We start from the raw sequence: 22,302 nt of genomic DNA, 5'->3' as shown, positions 1-22,302 counted from the left end.
CGCTAGCCGGCAGCTTCTCTGGCGTGAGGCTGCCTATTCCACAAGTGAGAGAGAGTGCGAGTGCTTCGTCAGTGTGTGGGCTTTCGATACTCCGCCGTGCTAGAACCCTCCTCAATTTCTTGAACGGGGGGGGGGGGGGACGTGACAAGAATTTAGACTATGTTTGAATTGCGCGGCCGAATGTGTGTGACAGTTGTGGTGCGCGATAGACGAGCAAGAGGAAAAGCCGGTGCAGGCGCTGAAGGGGCAGCCATGTCACCAGTCTGAGCTGCCGGGTCTAGGCTTTCGTCCCGAATGAGCCAAGCCGTGCATATACCCAAGGCCGGTGGTCCTGTGTGATCTGGCAGAGCGGTCCGGGCTGTCGCTGTGCCTGGGCTAAGCCTGTGTTCGCTCTGAGCTGTGTCTGGTCTGAGCCTTCGTGCCTCACGAGCCGAGCAGTTCCTCTACCCTAGGCCAGTGTTCCTGGGTGAGCTGGGATAACAGGTCTGGCTGTCCTTGTGCCTGATCGGGCCTGCTCCACTGCTGTGTGAGCATATGACGCCGGCGTGTTCCGGTGCTGTCGTGGTGGGCGGACGTTCCGACCCAGCTGCTACATGAGTGGTTCGTCGTGTCTCGGGCCTGCGCCCCGGCCTCCATCCCCTGCGTTACCTGCTGCTAAATTCATCACTGCGACTCTTCGTGCCATGAGTGTGTGATACTGACACGTAATTTGAGGTCATCCTACAGTCACGCTATATAAGCGACAGATAACTAGGAAATAAATTCTGTGTGTTATCGTGTACGTCGTCCTATTCCCGTCCCTGTGTCATTAAAACATATCTGTGTTCATTGTGCCATTTTGGGTCTTTGAGGCCTGGGCCCACAACATCATCATCACAGTATCCCAGTTGCTTTCACTAACCATTCACAAGAAGGCCTCGAGGCCAGCTCAGCCTTTCAGTCAACCAGACTGTGATTTTTCTTGTACGGACACATCGCTTTCTTTGGATTACCCAGGACCGAATGCTAACGTGGCGAGCTCATATATGAACCATGGGGAGCTTGCGAATCGGACATCAAATATTATGTGACGCATCACAGGCACAAAATGGGGTGGCATAAACGAAATCTCTTTTAAAGCTTCATGTGACTCTTGTGTGGTAAGCTGTTGCATATTCTTACCAGTCCATGCAAGGTTTAACCCAGTCAACAGGGCACCCCGTAGTATTTGCCTCGGTTTACCGCATACAACCCTCAGTAGACTTTGGATTAGAGGAGAAAAATAACTGCCCATATAAGTTCTTAGCATTCAAAAACACTTCTGACACTTCGCTCGCTATATCGACAAAGCATTATACTCACTCACTGCGTGACAAACTTCTTCAAAGAAGTGAACTAATTGATAGCACATTACGACCTTATGAAGGTGTACTTCCCTTACAACATCATTTGAACCGTTTATATATATGCCATTCTCCATGGCAGCTCATCACGCCTTCTATGACAGGGAACATTCCACTTTGACTTTTGTTTTCTATTTATTAAAAAACGGCAATACAGAACCCTGAAGCAAAGCTTCTCACGCTCCTACAAATGAGCCGGTTTCAGCAGGGTTAAACATGCGCAGTTACAGACGACTCTACATCAAATGATAGCTCTCGTATAGCTTTCCATATTCCTGCAAATCGAGTTGACCGAAGTTACCGACTATCCTATAAGACATCGTATACTGTAGCAGAGCTTTTTTGGAATATTCCAAGCTGATGACAAATGATATCAGTCGGCTTTGGATGGTATACTTCGACTATAAAAGACATCTAGAAGTAATCAAGTACCTTTATTTCCATGTCAATGATGTGATAATATTGAAAAATACCGACGAACGCTTCTCTTACTGATCATTAGGTCTGTTTTGAGTGGCTACCGAACCAGGTTGGAATTACGGAAACGACTTGACAGACATTTTAGGTACTGCAGCTGAAACATTATGTACCCTGACACCGGTGACGTTTTCTCTATCTGACGTCAAGAATTTCTTTGCACACTGCGGCATAAACTTTGCAAACACATGTGGTTCGAAGAACATGCAAAATCTTCACTAAAACTAGCCTTGCGGTTTTCACAGAAGCAAAAGATTGATCGCCCGATCGACACACTTCTCTGCCGTTTACGCTAAGATGTAGCCTACACGCATCGCATCTTGTGTAGCATCAGGGGACTAACGTCCCAACATGTAGTCCCCATGATAACGCCGAAGCCTCAGTGGAGCATATTGTCACAGAATGTACTCAATATGACGAACAGCTGGTTTGCCTACATGATCATTGGAACAATCCTGACAGACGTCCACTCATAATGAGCAAAGGGCTTGGACCGTAGTTGTACCCTGTAAGCAGAGGTGTACGGTTCTACTCCCATCGACGGCTTATAAGTAACAATACTGCTTCTCTGGTTCTTCGATAACGAGCTGGTCTCGTGGCGGTGGTGTCCTTAAGAGTATGTTAAGAGATTTGTGTGGACACCTTCACTCCTGTGCAATGAGCGATCATCCTATAGTTACTGGACTGTGCTTGTGGGGCTGGTGCCACTAGATGAGACCATCTTTGTGCGCGTGTGTGTGTATCATGTTTTTTTATTCTTTCTTTTTTTTTCTTGCGTCGAAAATTAGGGATTTTCGGATAGCTTGCTGTGACGTGGCCTACATTCCCTTGCTTCTACAAAAAAAAGTTGTCGCAGTTTCACCTGAAAGGCGAAGCATCAATTGCGATAGCAAACTTGTAGAGATCTATACGGAGTAATGTTATTAGCTTTATCAGCTGTATAAACTTGGACATGCAGCAGCACCGGCAACACGCAGAACTGTTGTCGACGCCATCGGCGTTTTGCCCGCGTTCGTTCAAAATGCGTGCGGCGTTGGTGACTGTTGCCGGAGCCTCTGATATAAATAGGCACTGCGTGCCGCAGCTAAACGTCGCCTCCCTTCCCTCCCCCTCCCCCACGGCCTCTCGCTCGTCGGAAGAAGGCGCGTTTGCTCTACATACATGGTGATTGTGAAGGAGAACAGAGACGCCTACTTCTGCAGCCCTTAAGCGAGCACGGCGCAGAACGCGCGTTTGTTCTTCGCCGTGCGTTCACTCCCCGTGAAAGACGCGCCCCTCGTGCCCTTTCACTCGCAAATACAGCGTTCGGCGCGCGGCGACGATTTCTTCTCCAAATGACGTCATACGGAACCTCACGGCGACGGCGACGGCAGAAATCTGCTTTTGAATGTCCATATAATTGCTATCGCAATAAAAAGACTGCTGCTCAGACGCTCCACCACCTTTCACGTACGCATGTGCGGTTTCTAGCCTGCAAAAGCCTGTTCGTCATCGCAACCACTCTGACTCATTCGTACTGCATGTTCTTGCTTGATTTTATTGTTTTTGTTGCTTTTATTGAAAGGTATTATACATTTCTTCCGTACCCTGATTGTTATCTTTCCACGCCGTCAACATATACATGTATATTCAAATACGTTTTGGCATAAAATATCAACAATTTAACAAAATTACTGAAATGAACATTTCCATGGAGACGATGCTATGTCACCGTATCTTATTTGCCTCTTTATATGGTTAGTGATATCCCTGCGTTGGCTGCCTGCCATGGTGTATGCTGGGACATGTGGTCGCAGAGATTCTGACTCGAGTCAGAAGCTGAGGCGTCAAGAAATGAAAGTGCACAAGAAACATCCGTAGCACGTCTGTCACTGTCCTAGGTGCCGTAGCGAAGTTTACCCCCGGAACACGACTTGGTATACCGGGGCAGCAATGTGCATCAGGAGAGGATGGGGAGGGAGGCAAAGTGTTGGAGGGTCATACTATAAAACCTTCAGAAACCGTTCTGTGGAGTGTCAAATCGATAACTCGTGTTCCGACCTCGAAACTGAAGGAGCAGCATCGCCAGAGACGAATACAAAGATAATCGTCTCAACAACCTCTTAAACTGTGCAAACCTACATGTAAAAGCACAAACCAGCGCTAAATATCACGTCGCTGCTGCTACCGACCAATCCACACCATGGTCATAACCACCTTTGTAGAAACGAAACGAACACGTGATTCACCGTGCGAAAGAATATGCTAGATCGTTCCGCTATGGCAAGCTGTTCACCGATTGCGGTGTACAGGCAAATTTTATATGAATTTTGATGTGGTGGGCCATCCCCTGAAATAATTAGGGCGTGGGTAGCTTGTTCCGCTGCCAACGTGCAGTCCATCCCTGCAGCACTAGGGTGGGCACTGGGACAGTTAGGACTCCGCGTCGACAACTATAGCGCTAAAGCCGATGACACAGAAACAACGGTGTAACTATGTTGACGCCATAACAGTGCTATAATTTTGCTTATTTTCGCGAAGTATGATTTTATACCGTAATAGCTTTAAGGAGAACTAATACCGAAGACGCATTATCGTTCTAAAAGTTGAGACGGCTAATGGCGAATGGGGTAATCCTACTGGTAAAGGCAGCTCCACTACATTTATACTCAAATTATTCTCAATGTCGGCCACTGTTGCGCTTCGTATTGCGTACAAAAGCGCAACCAGCACGGCATTTAGAAGGTCAGAAGTGATTATGATTTGGTACTTACTCTTCGGAAATCTAGGACGCACCCCTTTCCGTTTGCGTACCTTCTTCCGGAACTGTCCGCGCAGCCGAGGTTGTAACCAGCCTGTAAACAGAAATACTTATCTTGTCGAGATCAACAATGAATTATTAAGCCTTCGATGCAAACGAATTCAATATAAAACATTCGCATATTAGCTTGCAACACATCTATTTTGAGATCTGCAGCCAAACAAGCATGTTTTGGCCACTGATATTCTTGCTTTGCATCCAAAACTACAAACGGCTCAATAAGTCTTAAACCTTTTCGTGGTGTTATTTTAGAGGAAGTACGTTTTACAACATCCAATCCATCTTCTTTTACATCCATATTTTGCGTTGAACGATCTTGCGCACCAGCGCTCTTAATGTAATTACAAGAAGCCCAAATTATTTCAGCTGCAAAGATAGTCAAAATTGTGCGTAGATAAGTCAGTGGATCTCCGGGCCCCCAAAAATTTCATGTTGATTTTGTTCGTGGCAATAGCCACCCCGAAGCTTGCCCCTAAAATATTATTAAAACGGGTAAGAGCGTTTACTTAAGTTATGTGCGTAATTTTTGTTACTGTTAGGCAGTTTAAGAAGTTATGCTCATAATGACACTTAAAGGACACTAAAGACAATTAAGAAGTCGACGTGGACTGCTGAAATATCATTCCAGAAACTTCGAACCCATGAGATGCTATTTTCCCGGAAACTAAGTATTTTTATTCTAGAACCTCGCAACGCTTGTTTCGTGCAACGAAAATACTTAGTTTGCGGGAAAATTGCATCTCATGGGTTCGAATACCTCTATGTCAATTCAAATATCCGGCAACGCCAACCGGCGAGTCTTGACGTTGCATACGTCATCACTGCCATTTCCTGCCCTCGGTGTGTAAAACGGCACCCGACAGACGGTGGTAGGATGCGCCGCTGCAGTGCTTTAGCGCGGCAGCTATTTTTGGTCAAGTGGCGTGGATCGTTCGCGCATCCCGCGACATCACCTGGAGTAAGTGAGTGAATGAGTGAAAGAACATAATTGGACGTCCAGCGAAGAAGTAAACTCGTCGCGCACCGGCTAGTCCCACCTGGGAACCGGCAGGTCTAGCCCACCGGCCCGGTCGCGGGCGCACCGGACAGCCAGGATTTGATTGTCTAGAGCAGGGCTACGCAGACGCGACTTCCACTCCTCCTTGCCGAACTTGGGATATCTCGACCCGCACTTCTAGAGCATGTGTGTTAGAGTAGAGGTCTACCCGCAGGACGGGCACGCGTCGTCGCGGTATACGTTGGGTAAAAACTTCGTGTAGAACGGCCAGACACGGACATGTGCCAGTCTGTAAGAGTCTAAAAGAAACGGCTTGCGCCCAATTCAACTTGAAGTGACCCGATGGAAAGACCTTTCTATAAAGACACGTAGAAGAGTTTCATAACCTCGTTGTGAGTAGCGGGAGCGTCCATGTTGCCATAGGGGGGAGGGGAGTCGGCGCTCTTTACAGAAGAAACGCACTGAGTGGTCTCTGGATCTTTACTGCAGCATACACATGTCTCATCTAATTCCGAATATTTGTTCCGATATGTTTTCGTCCTTAGGCAACCGGCTCGAGCCTCAAATAGCAAGGCACTGCCCTTTGTGTTATCGTACAGATTTTCCCTTCTAATTTCTTTCTTCTCATTCTTGTAAATCTCCATTGTCCTTTTCGTTTCCATTCTTTGCATCCAATTCACGGTCTCTATTTCTCTCACTTTCTTTCTGATGACCCCTGGTTGTCTATTTACAGTTTCGATTATCCTGTACTTGGTTGCCAACTTCCTTGACCTCTTCCTCCATTCTGTGTCCACGCTTTTCATGTAGATATACTTGTGCACTTTAGCCGCCCATTTATTTTCATCCATGTTCCTGAGCCTTTCTTCAAAACTAATTTTGCTTTGTGCTTCTCTGACTTCAAAAGAGGCCCAACCCATGTCTCCATGCACTGCCTCATTTGTCGTATTACCGTGTGCTCCCAAAGCCAACCGGCCTACTGATCTTTGGTTAACTTCCAGACCCGCCAATATATCCGATTTAAGCATATAATGGCATTTGCGAATGTTAGCGCTGGCACCATTACTCCCTTCCAGATTCCACGCACCACCTCATACTTATTGTGGCCCCACAGTGCTCTGTGTTTCATTAATGCTGCATTCCGCTTCCCCTTTATTTTCAGATTATCTTGGTGGTTGCTTGAGTAATTCTTTCCTTCGTTTATGTGTACGCCGAGGTACTTATATTGCTTCACTATGGGTATTACTTTCTGTTGAATTGACACCACGAAGTTACTCGTGTGCTCATTAAAGATCATAATCCCTGATTTCTCTGTGCTAAACTTAAGGCCTAGATTTGTCGCTGCGTTCCCACAGATATTCGCAAGTATCTGTAAATCTTTTTATTGTCCGCTAGTAGCACAATGTCGTCTGCGTACATCAGTCCAGGGATCTTCTGTTGCACCATTTGTCCATTACGCATGTAGGATAAATCAAAACCTAATTCGCTGTTTTCCAGTCGTCTTTCTATGCCCTTGACGTAAAGCGTGAACAACAATGGTGACAGAGGGCATCCTTGCTTCAATCCTTGGTGAATTCCCACCATTTCATTTCCTTTTCGGCCTTCCCATGCCACTTGTACTTGGTTGTCTCGATATATCTCCCTCAGCAGCTCCACGAAATCGTCATCTATGCCTTCGTATTGAAGAATATCCCACAACAATTCCCTGTCTACGTTGTCATAAGCTCCTTTAATATCTAGAAATGCTATCCATAAAGGTCTTTTCTGAGCTACTGAAATCTCTATGCACTGAGTTAGTACAAACATATTGTCTTCTAAGCGTCTGCCTGGCCTGAACCCATTCTGTAGTTCCCCCAATACACCGTTTTCCTCCACCCACTTCGACAGTTCTAATTTTATGGCTTGCATTGCCATTCTATATATCACCGACGTTACTGTAACTGGCCTGTACGAGCTCGTCTTATCCTTATCTCCTTTGCCTTTGTAGATAAGATTCATCTTACACTCGGTGAGCTCGCGCGCACCCTCGTGAGCAGACCCACTGAGGTTCGGCGGAGCACCCTCGACCAACCCTACGTGAGCAGAGAACCAGTGAATCGAATCATGCGTGAGAGCATCTGCAATCGAGACGCCGAGAAGACGAGCGGCTTGCTTGGCGATGCAACCCTTCTGAAAAGCCCTAACTGCCGTTTTGGAATCGCTATAGATCTCGGACCCACGACCGTCTAGCAGGGCGAGGGCGATGGTGGCTTGCTCGGCGACTTCAGGGTCTGAAATGCGAGTCGAAGCGCTATTGGAAACATTGCCGCTCGAGTCTACCACGACGACGGCAAAGGTCTTCGCATCGCTGTACTCTGCGGCGTCGACAAAGCTTGCCCTGATAACTTGTTGCTTGATCTGCTTGAGGATCGCTACTGATCTGGCCTTGCGTCTGCCCTCGTAGTGGACGCGATGGACGTTTCGGGGCACGGGGGCTACTTCGAACTTGTCTCGAATGCACCTAGGGATCGGTGTACTGACCCTCGAGGATCCCGCAGGGGGGTAACCCAGCTCTCCGAGGATGCGTTTAGCTGCCGCTGTGGTGGTCAGGCGAACGAGTGGCGCGCGTTCTTGGACTCGGCAATCTCCTCGGCGGTGTTGTGTACCCCCAGTTTGAGGAGATCCTAGGCAAGTGTCCTGATGGTTGAGGAGATCCTCGGTATGGGCACGAGAGCCCATTTGACTACTTTGCGGATGAGAGCGTTGATCTTGTCTCGGTGTGCTATGAGCCAGTTGTTCATAGAAATCGTGTACGTGAAGTGTCATAGTATTAAGGCGTTGATCAGCCTGACGAGATTCGCTTGCTTCATGCCTCGGAGTCTGTTTGCGATTCAGCTAACGAGGCGGAAGGCATTGTCCGTCTTTGCGATGATCTTGGGGAGCGCCATTCCGTTCCCACCGTGCAATTCGACAAACATGCCCAGGACCCGAGTGACGTCTACCTTGGGCATCACCCCTCCCCCCACCCCGTCACAAGTGCGAAAACTGATGCTGCTTTCGGAGACTGGCTTCCAATGTTCGGGCCTGCCTCCTTTCTCTTTTCTGTAAAGCAGAAGCCCTGACTTGGCGGGGGAGCATCGAAGTCCGGTGGGGCGGCGATACACCTCGATCACGTCGATCGCCTCCTGCATGGCTTCTTGGACTCTGCCCTCGCAGCCGCCGGAGCAACAGATAGTGATGTGGTCGGTGTAGGTGGTGTGCTTTACGTCCTCGACGCCTGCCAACCTCTTTAAAAAATCAATTTTACTGTAGCGGCAGCAGCATCGGCGTCGCATGAGAATTACGTAGACGCTCGCGTCTACGCGAGGCGCGAGCGGCTGGCACGCACCGGCAGGGGCTAGGGTTGCGAAGGAGATTAAAAATGTTACGCTAAGAGATCGAGTGTCGGTTTTTGTTCTCCCGCGAGAGCCCGCTACTTTCCCGGTCTACATGGTCGCTCGTCGCCACAGTTTGGTGACCTCGGACGCGATACTGCCATACGCTCCTGTGGTAGAGACGACCATGGACCAGACCAAGGCTACGAGAGCTCAAGGCGAGAACCCTTCCGACGAACGCGGTGAGCCCTTCTGTTCGGCCATCGCTGTTCGCCTCCCACAGTACTGGGACCAGCATCCTTAGGCGTGGTTTCTTCGGGCTGAATGGCAATTTCAAGTCCCTTGTATCCGGTCTCAAACCTCGAAGTTTCTTCACGCCGTTGCAGCGCCCTAGCCCACCGCCATTGACGAAGTAGCAGATTTGTTGAACGCCCCATTGTCTACGCCGCCTACGACGATCTCAAGGCCGCCCTGCTACAGCGCACAGCAGCTTCTGTCCGCTGAAGAACTCGATGACCGACGCTCTAGTCAACTTCTTCGCCGAATGAGGCAGCTGCTCGGAGACAACGAGAGATCCATCGACGACATGCTGTTGCGCTAATTGTTTTTGCAACGACACCGGGCTAACGTACAGATTGTCCTGGCGGCAGCCTCTACCATGGATCTTACCGGACTTGCCGCTTTGGCTTACAAAGTCATAGAATTAGCCAACCCAACCATCGCAGCGACCACATCGTCTCCGGGTGACAATACAACCGACCTGCAAACCCTTCCCTGCTCTTCAGCAGCGCAATCTCCGCTCGACTCCTTCTGCGAGCCCCTGGAACGCATCATCTGTGGAGCGGAACATCGCCACACGTCATCTCGTCGCCCACGCAGCTGTAGGTCCAGCAAATCAAGATGCACGAGCACCCGAAATGACACATCACCTACAACGTCTGGCGTTTGCTACTAGCAACGCCGTTTTGGAAACGACGCTAGTCACTTTCGGCGTCCCTGCCCTTGGCAGGGAAACAGGCCGGCCAATCTCTAACGGCGACGAGTGGTCCGGCCCAACACACAAGTCGCCTTTTCTACGTGACGGACAGAGTTATGGGACAACGGTTCTTAGTCGACACAGGAGGTGATGTCAGCATTCTCGCCGCTCACCACTCCGAACGAAAAGCGACACCTGTGCTGCTTTTGCAAGCCTTCAACGGCACCAGGATTCCAGTTTTCTCGTCACGCTCCGTCATGCTAAACCTTGGCCTTGGTTGAACGTTCCGCAGGATTTTCCTGGTTGCAGACGTCCGTCATGCAGTTATTGGAGCAGACTTCGGACTCCTTGTCGACGCAACCCGCAATATAGTCTGGGCTCCTGCTCACATGGGACTAAAAGGGAATGAGGCAGCCGCCGCCGCCGCCCATGCGCTCTCTTGCCGGGCATTCCCACTCGACTCCCCAGATCAGGATGATCTCGAATTCAATCCGGCATATTCTTTCCGCGAAATTGTTTACCATTACGAATCTGACCACAGCCTTTATCCACGCCCGTGTAAAGGCCTAGGTAAAGCGGAGGAGAGGCTTCTACTCCTACTTTACGAAACACTGTGCGTGCCCAGCAGGTCTGAAACACTTCGATTCCGCCTTTTCCGGCAGTTGCTCGCACTGCGGGGAGACGTCTTCGGACATCTACCACATGGTGCGGGCCTGCCCCTCTAATCCTGCTATACCCCCTATCACCAATGCAACCCGGGAGGACTGAGAGGCGGCCCTGCTTGGCTGCTCTGACCTTCAGACCCAAAAGGCCTTGGTCGGACGAGCCCAGGCAGCGGCCAACGCCAATAGGGTGCCGTACTAGGGATTCCCACCTAATATTTGTAGGGGCCGTCCCTTTAAGGGGCTGTCCCTGCATAACTCTTACAGATGTATTCTCATTAAGAGGCCGAATAAAATAATGTTTCCCACCACCTACACCAGAGCGGAACTCTCCAATGCGAATATTGGCCTTCCTGTCTGTTAGAAGACGTAGCTGTGTAATCTAGAACTGAGACGTGGAATTCTCTTCTACTTGCAGTTTGTGCGAGTTTCGGGATCCAGCAAAACCAAGGCGGTACTATGGTATAACGGTACGGAAACTCGAAAGCTTGGGCGGCGCCGAGTCGAGCGAAAATTTTACCTTTCGACCGGCCGCGTCGTTGTGATCGGTGTAATGTCAGTGAGCTCTTTTTTTCTAAAATGAAATCGAACTGGTCAACATTTGCTTTCGTCGTATAATTCAATAAAATGATGTGTCAAGGTGTTTATTGACAGGATTGAGAGGTCGAACTCGGTGCGGCAGTCAGAACCCTGTGAGCAGTCAGGACAAGCCCCGTGCGTAAAAGCGCTGGTGATGCGCCTGTCTGACCGGCACTTCGTCGTATTTTATACACCGGAGATGCACCTGGCTAACCGGCACTTCTTCTTCCTTACATTTGTCCCCCGGAGAAAAAGACGCCATCCTGGCGATCTAAGCATACGGTAACATAGAGGGATCGTAGAAGGGCTTGAGCCGATCTACGTGAACCGTTTCGCGACCGCGACGGCGCTGATCAGAGGACGGTGACACAGGCTCGACGACATAATTCACGGGGGAAGTTTGTGCAATTACACGGTAAGGTCCATGATATCTTGGCAGCAGCTTAGAAGAAAGGCCGGGAGCTACAGGTGGAACCCACAGCCAAACCAACGAATCGGAAGGGAAGCTTGGGGGAACACAGCCACCACGACGGAGCTTCTGTTGTGTCTGATCTGCGGCGGTAAGACAACGGGCGAGTTGTCTGCATTCTTCAGCATGCTCCGCAGCTTGAGACACAGGAACACATTCCGATGAATCAGGCTGGTAGGGCAGCATGGTATCGATGGTATCGATACAGTAAGAAAAGCGGAGAAAAACCAGTGATAGCTTGACTGGCAGTATTATAGGCGAACGTGACGAACGGAAGCACAGCGTCCTAGTTGGAATGGTCGGACGCGACGTACATGGCGAGCATGTCGCCAAGAGTACGGTTGAAACGCTCCGTCAGCCCATTCGTCTGTGGATGGTATGCGCTAGTGGTCCTGTTGATGATGTGACACTCCTTCAGAAGCGACGCCACGACTTCATATAGAAATGCGTGGCCTCGATCACTGAGAAGTTCCCGAGGTGCTCCGTGATGAAGAACAAAATGCCGCAGTATGAAGGATGCAACATCTTGGGCAGTTGCAGATGGAAGTGCAGCGGTTTCTGCATAGCCAGTGAGGTGATCCACTGCAACGATAATCCAGCGGTTGTCAGCACCAGTTCAAGGAAGCGGGCCGTAAAGGTCGATTCCGACCCGATCAAAAGGACGGGATGGGCAAGGAAGCGGCTGCAAGGGTGCGGCAGTGGAAGTAGGGGCCGACTTTCGGCGCTGGCAGTCGAGGCAGCAGTGGACGTACTTCCGAACGAACTTGTACCGGCCAGTAATACCGGAGCCTAAGGCGGGTGTAGGTCTTTAACACGCCACCGTGTGCACATTGGGGATCAGTGTGAAACGATGCGCATAAATCAGCCCAAAGATGACGCGGTATTACTAGGGAGCCATTGCCGACCTTCGGGGGGATAATTGCGACGGTATAGGAGTTGGTCGCGAATAACAAAGTGATGCACCTGCCGCCGTAGAGTCCTAGACGCCGTAACAGTGGTAGGATCAGAGAGAAACTCCAAAAGCAAAGAAATCCACGGGTCTTTGCTCTGCTCAGAGCGCATGTCATCGATGGCAAGTGCAGAGAGGACAAAGTTGAGTGGGCAAAGACTGTCAGGATCAGGGTCAGGTGATATTAGCGAGCGGGAGAGAGCGTCAGCATCGGTGTGCTTGCGTCCAGAGCGGTACACAACCCGGATGTCGTACTCTTGCAAACGGAGTGCCCAGCGTGCGAGGCGGCTAGAGGGGTCTTTCAATGAGGAGGGCCAGCACAGCGCATGGTGGTCCGTTACTACATTAAATTGGCGGCCGTCTGTTTTTATAACTAGTTATAACTAGTGACAGAAGTTAAATGACGAGTGCCGTCATCATCGGGCATGTACCTGAATCCTGCCCTGCATTTACATAGATTTCTCGATTATTGACGATAATACGATAATACTGACGCCTTGGATATACTCAAGCACTGATCCATCATTTTAGCTGGACTTTGCATTTGCCTTTAGTGTCCCTTTAAAAGATAGGAGGCGGTATTTAGGACACGGAATTCGCGACAATCATGCAATGACTTTGCGACAATCATGCAATGACTTGCAATAAATCACCATTTTCCTGTATAAAGTATACTTCGTATATTGTGCCGGGTCTGCGCTACTTATAAACGTTCGCATTGCAGGTTGTTTTTTTTTTGTCTTTTTTATCACTTTTTTGCTGTCAGCACGCTACCTGGCTTTTGGTATGCACTAATTGTATAGGACTGATACAGCGTCTTCAGAGCCGCAGCATATTTCTTAAAACCGGGGACATTCTTCTAAAATATAGGCTATATACTGTTGCTATCATATAGTCGCCAAAACAACCTTCTGATCTACGACAGGTTCATATATTTACATAGGGACCATGTTATGCCACATCAGTCCTACGAACAGCTACTGCATTTGACGAAACCATCATCCAGCACCAGTCGTTATATTTGAGCTCAATGTTCGCCTTCTAAATAAGGAGGAGGAATAAACTTTTATTGTAGAACCAGCACGTTATGATGGCCGGGCCTAAGCCTCCCGTGAGGGGACGTTAAAGCTTGCCGTGAGGCGGCGGCGAGGCAAGCCTTTTAAATAATGTTTTTTTTTTAACAACAAAGCTGTGCTTCTTCGATTTTTCACTTCTAGCTACCCGCGGGCTGCCAGAGCCAGCCAGAGCGCCTTCGTTTTTGTCGGGTTGCTCCGCCCACCGCGTGACGCACTTCCGACACGCGTTCGTTTTGCTCGGGCTGGACGGTTCTGGCTACCCGCGGGCTGCCAGAATCAGCCAGGACGATGTTGGTCTGGCTCATGGAGGGAGGAAAAACTGAGGAGGGGCCCTGACGTCACTCTTTGCGAAGCGAAATCAAGCCGGAAGTTGCCGTTACTCCGCCATCTTGTCGTGGCAGATTCTCCTCTCTTGTTTACATTTCTCGCGAAACCACGTCGCGCTGCGCGCAACTGGGCTGCTGGGGCACACGTGCTCCGCAGTGATCCTAAACCGACAGATATGATCGCGATGTGTGATCGCACTACCGTTGTCGATGTCATGTTGAAAGAAGTTCATAATGAAGTTCACACCACGCGGGAGCAGTGGCACGAGCGCGTGCCGAGCGCGAGGCACCTGTGCAGCTCTGAGAGCAGCTGTTTCTTATTTATTTTAGCGTTACATCGCCGGCGCAGGCTAGCGTATACAAGCTTCGCTTGAAAAAGAAAAGTAACTGGACGGGTTAATATGTTTTGGCAAATGCTGAAGGTCTTCTTTTATCTGTGAACGTACATTGTAGTCAGGGTAGGTAACTTTGCCCGAATTTCGTCGCCTTAGTGACAGATTCATATAGGCAGTTTTGGAGGACTTTTTTGTGACATTCGCGCTGACGACACAGCAAGTTAATTTTCTTGGTAAAGCTGTCCAGCGGCCTTTTACCGAATTCAATGCTTCGCACTCTTTTTATCACGGTGGGAACGTATGCGTCTAAATTTCTCATTACTTCTAAAGACACGCTGAACACCTTATTAAATGAGCCATCTGAGTAGACGAATCTGTTGGCAAAGCACAATCTTCAGATCTAATACCGTTTTGGAAAATGTATTTCCCTTTAAACACTGCGTCGGTTGAATCAACACAGCAAAAAACAACTAAAGCAATAGTTTAAACATAACAACAAAGACGCGTACGCACAAATAACACAACACAAAATTGGAAGAAGTCATCTTCATCATTTAGCGAGTTTTCGCCAAAAATAGTGTTTTGTGTCTTAACCAGGATTAGTAAAAAAAATCTGATTTAGATTACCGGCAGTCGCTCTTAAATCGTAAACACAAATAAGCCAGACAAAAAACTACAAGAAATGCACTCACTCCTTCGTAATAGAACGCATCCGAAACATCGTGTCCTTCACCTTCCTTTTTTTCCGGTTCTTTCTGTTGTGGTTCCTCTTTCTTTGGGCTTTCCTCTTCTGATTATGGTGAAGACATTAAAATCGCGATGAGACATGGGGGGAAAATGGGTCCTTCATTATCGCTGTTTGGAACATAAATTTTTTACTAATAATACCTCAAGTGCTCCAGCTGCGGAGTATTACAAAACAATTATTTTCAAGTCAGACAGCTTGCACTTTTTAAAACAATGTGACACATATTGTTATTCTATTAACACATCACGTGCCCTCAATGCAGGGCCCCAGCGGCGGTAGCTCCTCCTTCGGCTTTGGCGATCATCTCACGCTGATCCTCCAATGCCGAGCTGGCCCGCACCATCTGCCAATGTACGCGTGTTGCATTTCGGTTGAGGGGGGTTATTAAGGATTTTTTGGCAGGCCGCTGTGTACAGAAAGGACAAAGGGGTCAATAAAGGGTGGGGTACATCGCCTGGAGGAGCGTGAAGTGAGGATAGGTGTTGGTCTGGAGATGTCTCCATGCCGTTAATTTTCATTAATTTATAATTTCTTTAATTCGCTTATTAAGTACAAATTATTTCCCTTTGTTGTCCTTGGTGTCATTATTTCTTCGCTTCTCATGTTTTGATGAATAGAAATCGGGCCCCTCGGTTCCCTTTCTTCTCGTTCACTATACTATACGTATATATAGGGTCATTCCACGCCATCGGTCCCAACCGTGACGCTCGAGAAAAATCATTTATTTCAAAAAATTACAAAAAAATTTACACGTATATAAGCATTACTTGCACAGTATTTTGCCAATATATCTTGAGCGGGAAAACGTTTTTGGGCACGTGAGGGCCATTTGAATTTCACGAAATGGTGGAAAACCACATGCAAGAAACAAATTTGCCAAACATCCACCGTTTTGCGCATTCTTTCAAAATTTGCGTTTTTGCGTTGTCTGCACATTTTTCAGTTTCATAAAACAGTCATAAAACATTTTCATAAGATAACTTTATGTTTTTTTTTTCTTAGCCCCGAGCTCAAAATAACCGAATTTAGCGTTTTGGGGAATATTTTCACAAAAAGCGGTCAGGGAAGAAAACCTGTAATTACTTTTACAGAACTTTTCCTAAAACGTACTATCTTCTGAAATTTTATTTTTATCTATGTTCTGCTCATAGGGTCTAAAATAAAATCGTGCATTTGGCAAAAACGCTATTTTTGCCTATGTTTAGACGTTGGTAACACGTTGGTCTATGAAACAATCTGCAGAAAAGCGGATATAATTGAGAAGCGCAGCAACTTACGCTACAGAAATTTTAATGAATGTAATAAGCGTATTTATTGAGAAAAAGGTTTTTGAATTTGATTCCCACCATTCCATTATTTTGGTTCGCGCTTCGGATTCACCTGATAGCATGTTGGTGGGAAATACAAACCAACAGAATATGGTGGTGTATCCATAGCATATGGTTTTCGGTTCTTTTTTCCATACTGTATTTTTTGTATATTACATATAAATGCGGTTTCAAAGGTAAATAAACATCTAACAATGTCGTTGGCTTCAATACCCCAATGCCCCCAATAATAAGCAGCTGTACTTATGGCATGCTGCTCTGATTATCAGTTATCTTAAAAAGAAAAGGAGTCTCAACCATGAGGCTATGGTGGCTAGAGAAGTAAGTGTGCTGACCGAGCGTAGTTCACCGCTTCTCCGCATCATGACGCAAAAGTGGCGCTACAGTCAGCAGAACGGTTCTCAATGGCGCATGTTGTCTCCGTACGCAGGGAAGAGTGTGTGCACGCAGGGAAGACAAAATGCGTGCTGGAGGACATATTGCTGCCGCTGATTTCACCTATGATGTATGCTTCAAATACCATTTTGTGTAGTGCAAGCAATGTTGTATGAGTAATCGTGCTTTGTCACAAAATACGAATTGCTGCAACTATTTTATTAGCTTGTATGGATGTACCTGGCACTAAACCTTTAGCGGTTTTGAACGACTGCGGAGTTATATTGGAGTTTTACGCTGCGAACTAGTGAACTAGGTTTGGTGCAGCCAAGTATCGTTTAAATCAAATAAATTTCAACGTCCAGAAACACACGGGCTGTCTGTGACAGACGCCGCATGGGGCATTCCAGAATACTGGTTTGCACCCCCTAAGAGTAGTTCATCATCATCATCATCATAAGCCTATATTTTATGTCCACTGCAGGACGAAGGCCTCTCCCTGCGATCTCCAATTACCCCTGTCTTGCGCTAGCGTATTCCAACTTGCGCCTGCAAATTTCCTAACTTCATAATCCCATCTGGTTTTCTGCCAACCTCGACTGCGCTTCCCTTCTTTTGGTATCCATTCTGTAACCCTAATGGTCCACCGGTTTTCCATCCTACGCATTACATGACCTGCCCAGCTCCATTTCTTCTGCTTAATGTCAACTAGAATATCGGCTATCCCCGTTTGTTCTCTGATCCACACCGCTCTCTTCCGGTCTCTTAACGTTAGTCCTAAGATTTTTCGTTCCATCGCTCTTTGTGCGGTCCTTAACTTGTTCTCGAGCTTCTTTGTTAACCTCCAAGTTTCTGCGCCATATGTTAGCACCGGTAAAATGAAATGATTGTACACTTTTCTTTTCAACGACACCAGTTCCTCTAACCTCACCAGTTCTTCTAACCTCACTAAGGATATTATTGGCCTTAGTGAGGTTACAAGAACTGGTGAGGCTTACACAGTGCTGACTAACGGCCACATCCTCTGCTACAGAGGTCTTCCAGATAATAAAGAATCCGGGGTAGGATTTCTAGTGCATAACAACATAGTGGGCAACATTGATGAATTCTGCAGCATTAATGAGAGGGTAGCAGTCGTCGTAATAAAGCTGAATAGGAGGTATAAAATGAAGGTAGTACAAGTCTATGCCCCAACCTCTAGTCACGATGATGAAGAAATAGAACAGTTTTATGAAGATGTTGAACTAGCAATGAGAAAGGTGCAAACTCGGTATACTGTAGTCATGGGCGACTTCAATGCAAAAGTGGGAAAAAAGCAGGTTGGTGAGCAAGCAATTGGCAACTACGGCATCGATTCTAGGAATGCAAGAGGAGAGATGTTAGTAGAATTCGCGGAAAGGAATAGGCTCCGAATAATGAATACCTTCTTCAGGAAGCGCAGCAACAGGAAGTGGACCTGGAAAAGCCCTAATGGAGAAATAAGGAATGAAATAGATTTCATACTCTCTGCCGATCCAAGCATAGTGCAGGATGTAGAAGTGTTAGGTAAGGTTAAGTGCAGTGACCATAGGATAGTGAGGTCTAGGATTTCTCTCAATTTGAAGAGAGAGAGATTGAAATTAGTCAAGAGGAAACAGGCCAACCTAGAGGCAGTAAGCATAAAAGCAGACCAATTCAGGCTGGTGCTTGCAAACAAATATGCAGCTTTAGAAAAGGAAGATAAAGACAACATAGAGGTAATGAATGAAACCTTAACTAGGTTGATCTCAGAAGCAGCAATTGAAGTGGGCGGTAGGGCACCAAGGCAACCAGTAGGTAAGCTCTCCCAAGAAACAAAGGATCTAATAAAGAAACGACAGAAGATGAAAATGTCCAACTCAAGAGATCAGATAGAATTCGCTGAACTGTCAAAACTAATCAACAAGAAAAAAGTAAGGGATATTCGAAATTATAACGTGGGAAAGATTGAGGAAGCCGTAAAATATGGACGCGGCATTAAATCAGTAAGAAGAAAGCTTGGCATAGGACAAGGCAAGATGTATGCACTGAAAGATAAGCATGGTAATATCATCAGCAATTTCGATGACATAGTAAAAGCTGCGGAAGAATTCTATACTGAACTGTACAGTGCCCAAAACAGCCAAGCTACTTTCATTCAAAATAGTGATGAACCGGATACAGAGGCTCCTTCTATAACTAGTGGTGAAGTTAGAAGGGCCATGAAAGACATGACTAGGGGAAAAGCTCCTGGAGAAGATGGAATAACAGTAGAATTAATCACAGATGGAGGAGATATCATGCTTGAAAAGCTTGCGGCCCTTTATACGCAGTGCCTCACAACTTCATGTGTACCAGAGAGCTGGAAGAACGCCAACATTATTCTAATCCATAAGAAGGGAGACGTTAAAGAACTGAAGAATTATAGACCCATTAGCTTGCGTTCAGTATTGTATAAAATATTCACCAAGGTAATGTCCAATAGAATCAGGGCAACACTTGACTTCAGACAACCAAGAGAACAGGCTGGCTTCAGGAAGGGATATTCTACGATGGATCTTATCCATGTCATAAATCAGGTAATCGAGAAATCTGCGGAGTACAATCAACCTCTCTACATGGCTTTCATAGATTATGAAAAGGCATTTGATTCAGTAGAGATACCAGCAGTCATAGAGGCATTGCGGAATCAAGGAGTACAGGAGGCGTACGTGAATATCTTAGCAAACATCTACAAGGTTTCCACAGCTACCTTGGTTCTCCACAAGAAAAGTAGAAAGTTACCTGTCAAGAAAGGGGTCAGGCAAGGAGACACAATCTCTCCAATGCTATTCACTGCATGCTTAGAAGAAGTATTCAAGCTCTTAGACTGGGAAGGCTTAGGCGTGAGGATCAACGGCGAATATCTCAGCAACCTTCGGTTTGCAGATGACATTGTCCTATTCAGCAACAATGGAGACAAATTACAACAAATGATTGAGGACCTTAATCGAGAAAGTGTAAGAATTGGGTTGAAGATGAATATGCAGAAGACAAAGATAATGTTCAATAGCCTGGCAAGGGAACAAGAATTCAGGATCGCCAGTCTGCCTCTAGAGTCTGTAAAGGAGTACGTTTATCTAGGTCAATTACTCACAGGGGACCCTGATCACGAACAAGAAATTTACAGAAGAATGAAATTGGGTTGGAGTGCATACGGCAGGCATTACTAAATCCTGACTGGGAGCTTACCACTGTCGTTGAAAAGAAAAGCGTAGTTAACGTGGGTCTAAACCTGTGTATCAATTCATAGCTTCCCTCAAGCACACTTGCATAGGAAAACTTTTCAGTGTTTCTGCACAGGGTAATTGCGAGGTGACAACAAATACATTCCTCACAAACATCAAGGATGCTTCTGCGCTTGTGTCACCAAGCATTACACCTACTAAGAGCCACAGCAGTAAGCACGACTTTTACTGTGCCGACCCACAAGCACCTTTACAAGAGACCATTGACATGATATATGAAAATGTCTTATATGATGTCGCTGCAACTCTTGTAAAAACTTTATTGCCCTGAAGAACACTGATTTCAGCTGCTGAAGCCATTTACTTAATAAAGAAGGCGTGCTCTTTTTGTTAGAAATAAATTTTTTTTGCAATTCTCAAGGAGGGTGGTGTTCCGCACCACCTGTTCAGCAACCACTGAAGAGTGTATATACTACATAAAACATTAGACACCTGCTTCCTACAACAAATACAGTATTGCATACATTTCACAAATGTATGCAAAAGTCTTTCTGAGAAAATGCTAAAGCAATCAAGTCTTTTTTTGCTCGTTTAGCTGCAACAATGAATTTTAAACATGTTTTGCAGGGCAAGACTATGCTAGCACGTCTCATTTGCTAACAAACACACAGGAACTAGGTCAAGACAGAGTGCCACTGCCAGAAGAACACGTAAGCTGGCCAATTAGAACAGAGACTATGATTATCTGCAGCGCCGCTACGTAAGTTGATACTACTTTCTTTCCACATTTACTAAGTGCTGCATATGCACATATCTTTTGCAGCAGATACTTGATCTTTTCTTTTGTCGTAACAGGCATTTGTGAACTTTGACTACTGATTCGGCGGAATGTTGGTAATATTTTTTAATATTGCATAACAAAGTTAGATTGATTCGTGATGGATGCCTCTGGCGGGTGCTCCATATGGACAGGCATTTTTACACTCCACCCCCATAAAATTATTGGCGCTGTAGTAGCATGTGAAACTTGCTATGTGGTGCTCAGCAGATGAATGCCATAGCCACTGAACCACCGCGTTGGCTTCATTTCTAATAATTTGTCATTCCTTTATTTCAATTACTAAGTATAACTAATTGCCCCTCTGTTAAAAGATTAAATTATGGGGTTTTACGTGCGCAAATCATATTGTTACGCTAAAGCTACGAAAAGGACTGAAGAAGAGGAGAACGAAGTGCACTTGTCTTGGTAGCGGCTCGGTGTCGGCGCGGCCCCTTTTCATCAATTCATCTGTTAAATAAACACACCCCATCGTAACAGTTTTGGTGGAGGTGCTGGGTAGAACAACGGCGTCCCCGAGCAACGACGACGAACCGCCCGCAGGAGCGCAATCCGTGGAGCTTCGCCGAAGTCGCCGAATTGCCGGTCTGCCACCAGAGATGGCTTCCGACGGTGACAACCCGCCACCTTCTTCCAGCTCCCAATGGCAGCCCTACATCGAACCACGAACCTTCGCCGGAAAAGCCGGGGAAGACGTGGACGGATGGCTCAGCTTTTACCAACGCGCAAGTAGGTTCAATGGCTGGAATGCCACCGCCCAGCTTAACAACGTTGCCTTCTTCCTCGAGGGAACCGCGTCAGTGTGGTTTGAAAACCACGAAGAAAGCATGACGACGTGGGAACGGTTCATAGATGAAATCAAGAAGTGCTTCGGAGATCCGGCAGCTAAAAAGAAGCGTGCAGAACAAACCCTAATGCAGCGAGCCCAAGTTCCCGGCGAAACATGCACGACGTACATCGAGGAAGTGCTGAAATTGTGCAAGGCCCTGGACCCTCAGATGACAGAAGAGGACAAAGTTGGTCATCTTCTAAAAGGGATTGCCGAGGACGTGTACCAGTTCCTCATCGGAAAAGACAGTATCGACTCCGTCAGTGACGTCATTCGGCACTGCCGCACGTTTGAAGCCTTGAGAGCTCGGCGTATCACACCGAAGTTCGGCCGCCTGGCGAACGTAACTAACGTCGCCAGTGTTGACGTGGTCCCAGCTTCATCCGACCTTGCGTCAGTTATTCGGCAAGTGGTGCGCGAGGAGCTTGACCGACGTGAGGCGGCTTCCCTCTCGACTGCGCGGGTTCGAGAGCCCTTTGCTCACTGCGACTTCGGTGAGACGTCCATCACCGCCGTCTCCACAGATGCCTACATCTTCGCTCCTCGTTCAAGAGCGTCAAATACTACTATGAACGCGCATCC

The 22,302-nt window shown here is 47.2% G+C and overlaps 1 protein-coding gene across 1 annotated transcript in view; it reads right to left on the bottom strand.

Moving 5' to 3' along the window:
- Positions 1-22,302, bottom strand: part of LOC125943852 (uncharacterized) — a 378,186-nt gene that overhangs the window by 15,298 nt on the left and 340,586 nt on the right. The window contains exons 4-5 of the mRNA XM_049663393.1: positions 15,071-15,168; positions 4,613-4,693 (exon numbers count right to left, since the gene is read on the bottom strand). Of these exons, the coding sequence (XP_049519350.1) occupies positions 4,613-4,693; positions 15,071-15,168 (179 nt within the window). The remainder of the gene's footprint in view (positions 1-4,612; positions 4,694-15,070; positions 15,169-22,302) is intronic.

Source organism: Dermacentor silvarum, chromosome 3 (assembly GCF_013339745.2).
Source record: "Dermacentor silvarum isolate Dsil-2018 chromosome 3, BIME_Dsil_1.4, whole genome shotgun sequence".
Lineage (NCBI taxonomy): Eukaryota > Metazoa > Arthropoda > Arachnida > Ixodida > Ixodidae > Dermacentor > Dermacentor silvarum.
Note: the sequence above shows the minus strand (reverse complement) of the source record. Positions and strands in the feature narration are given on the sequence as shown.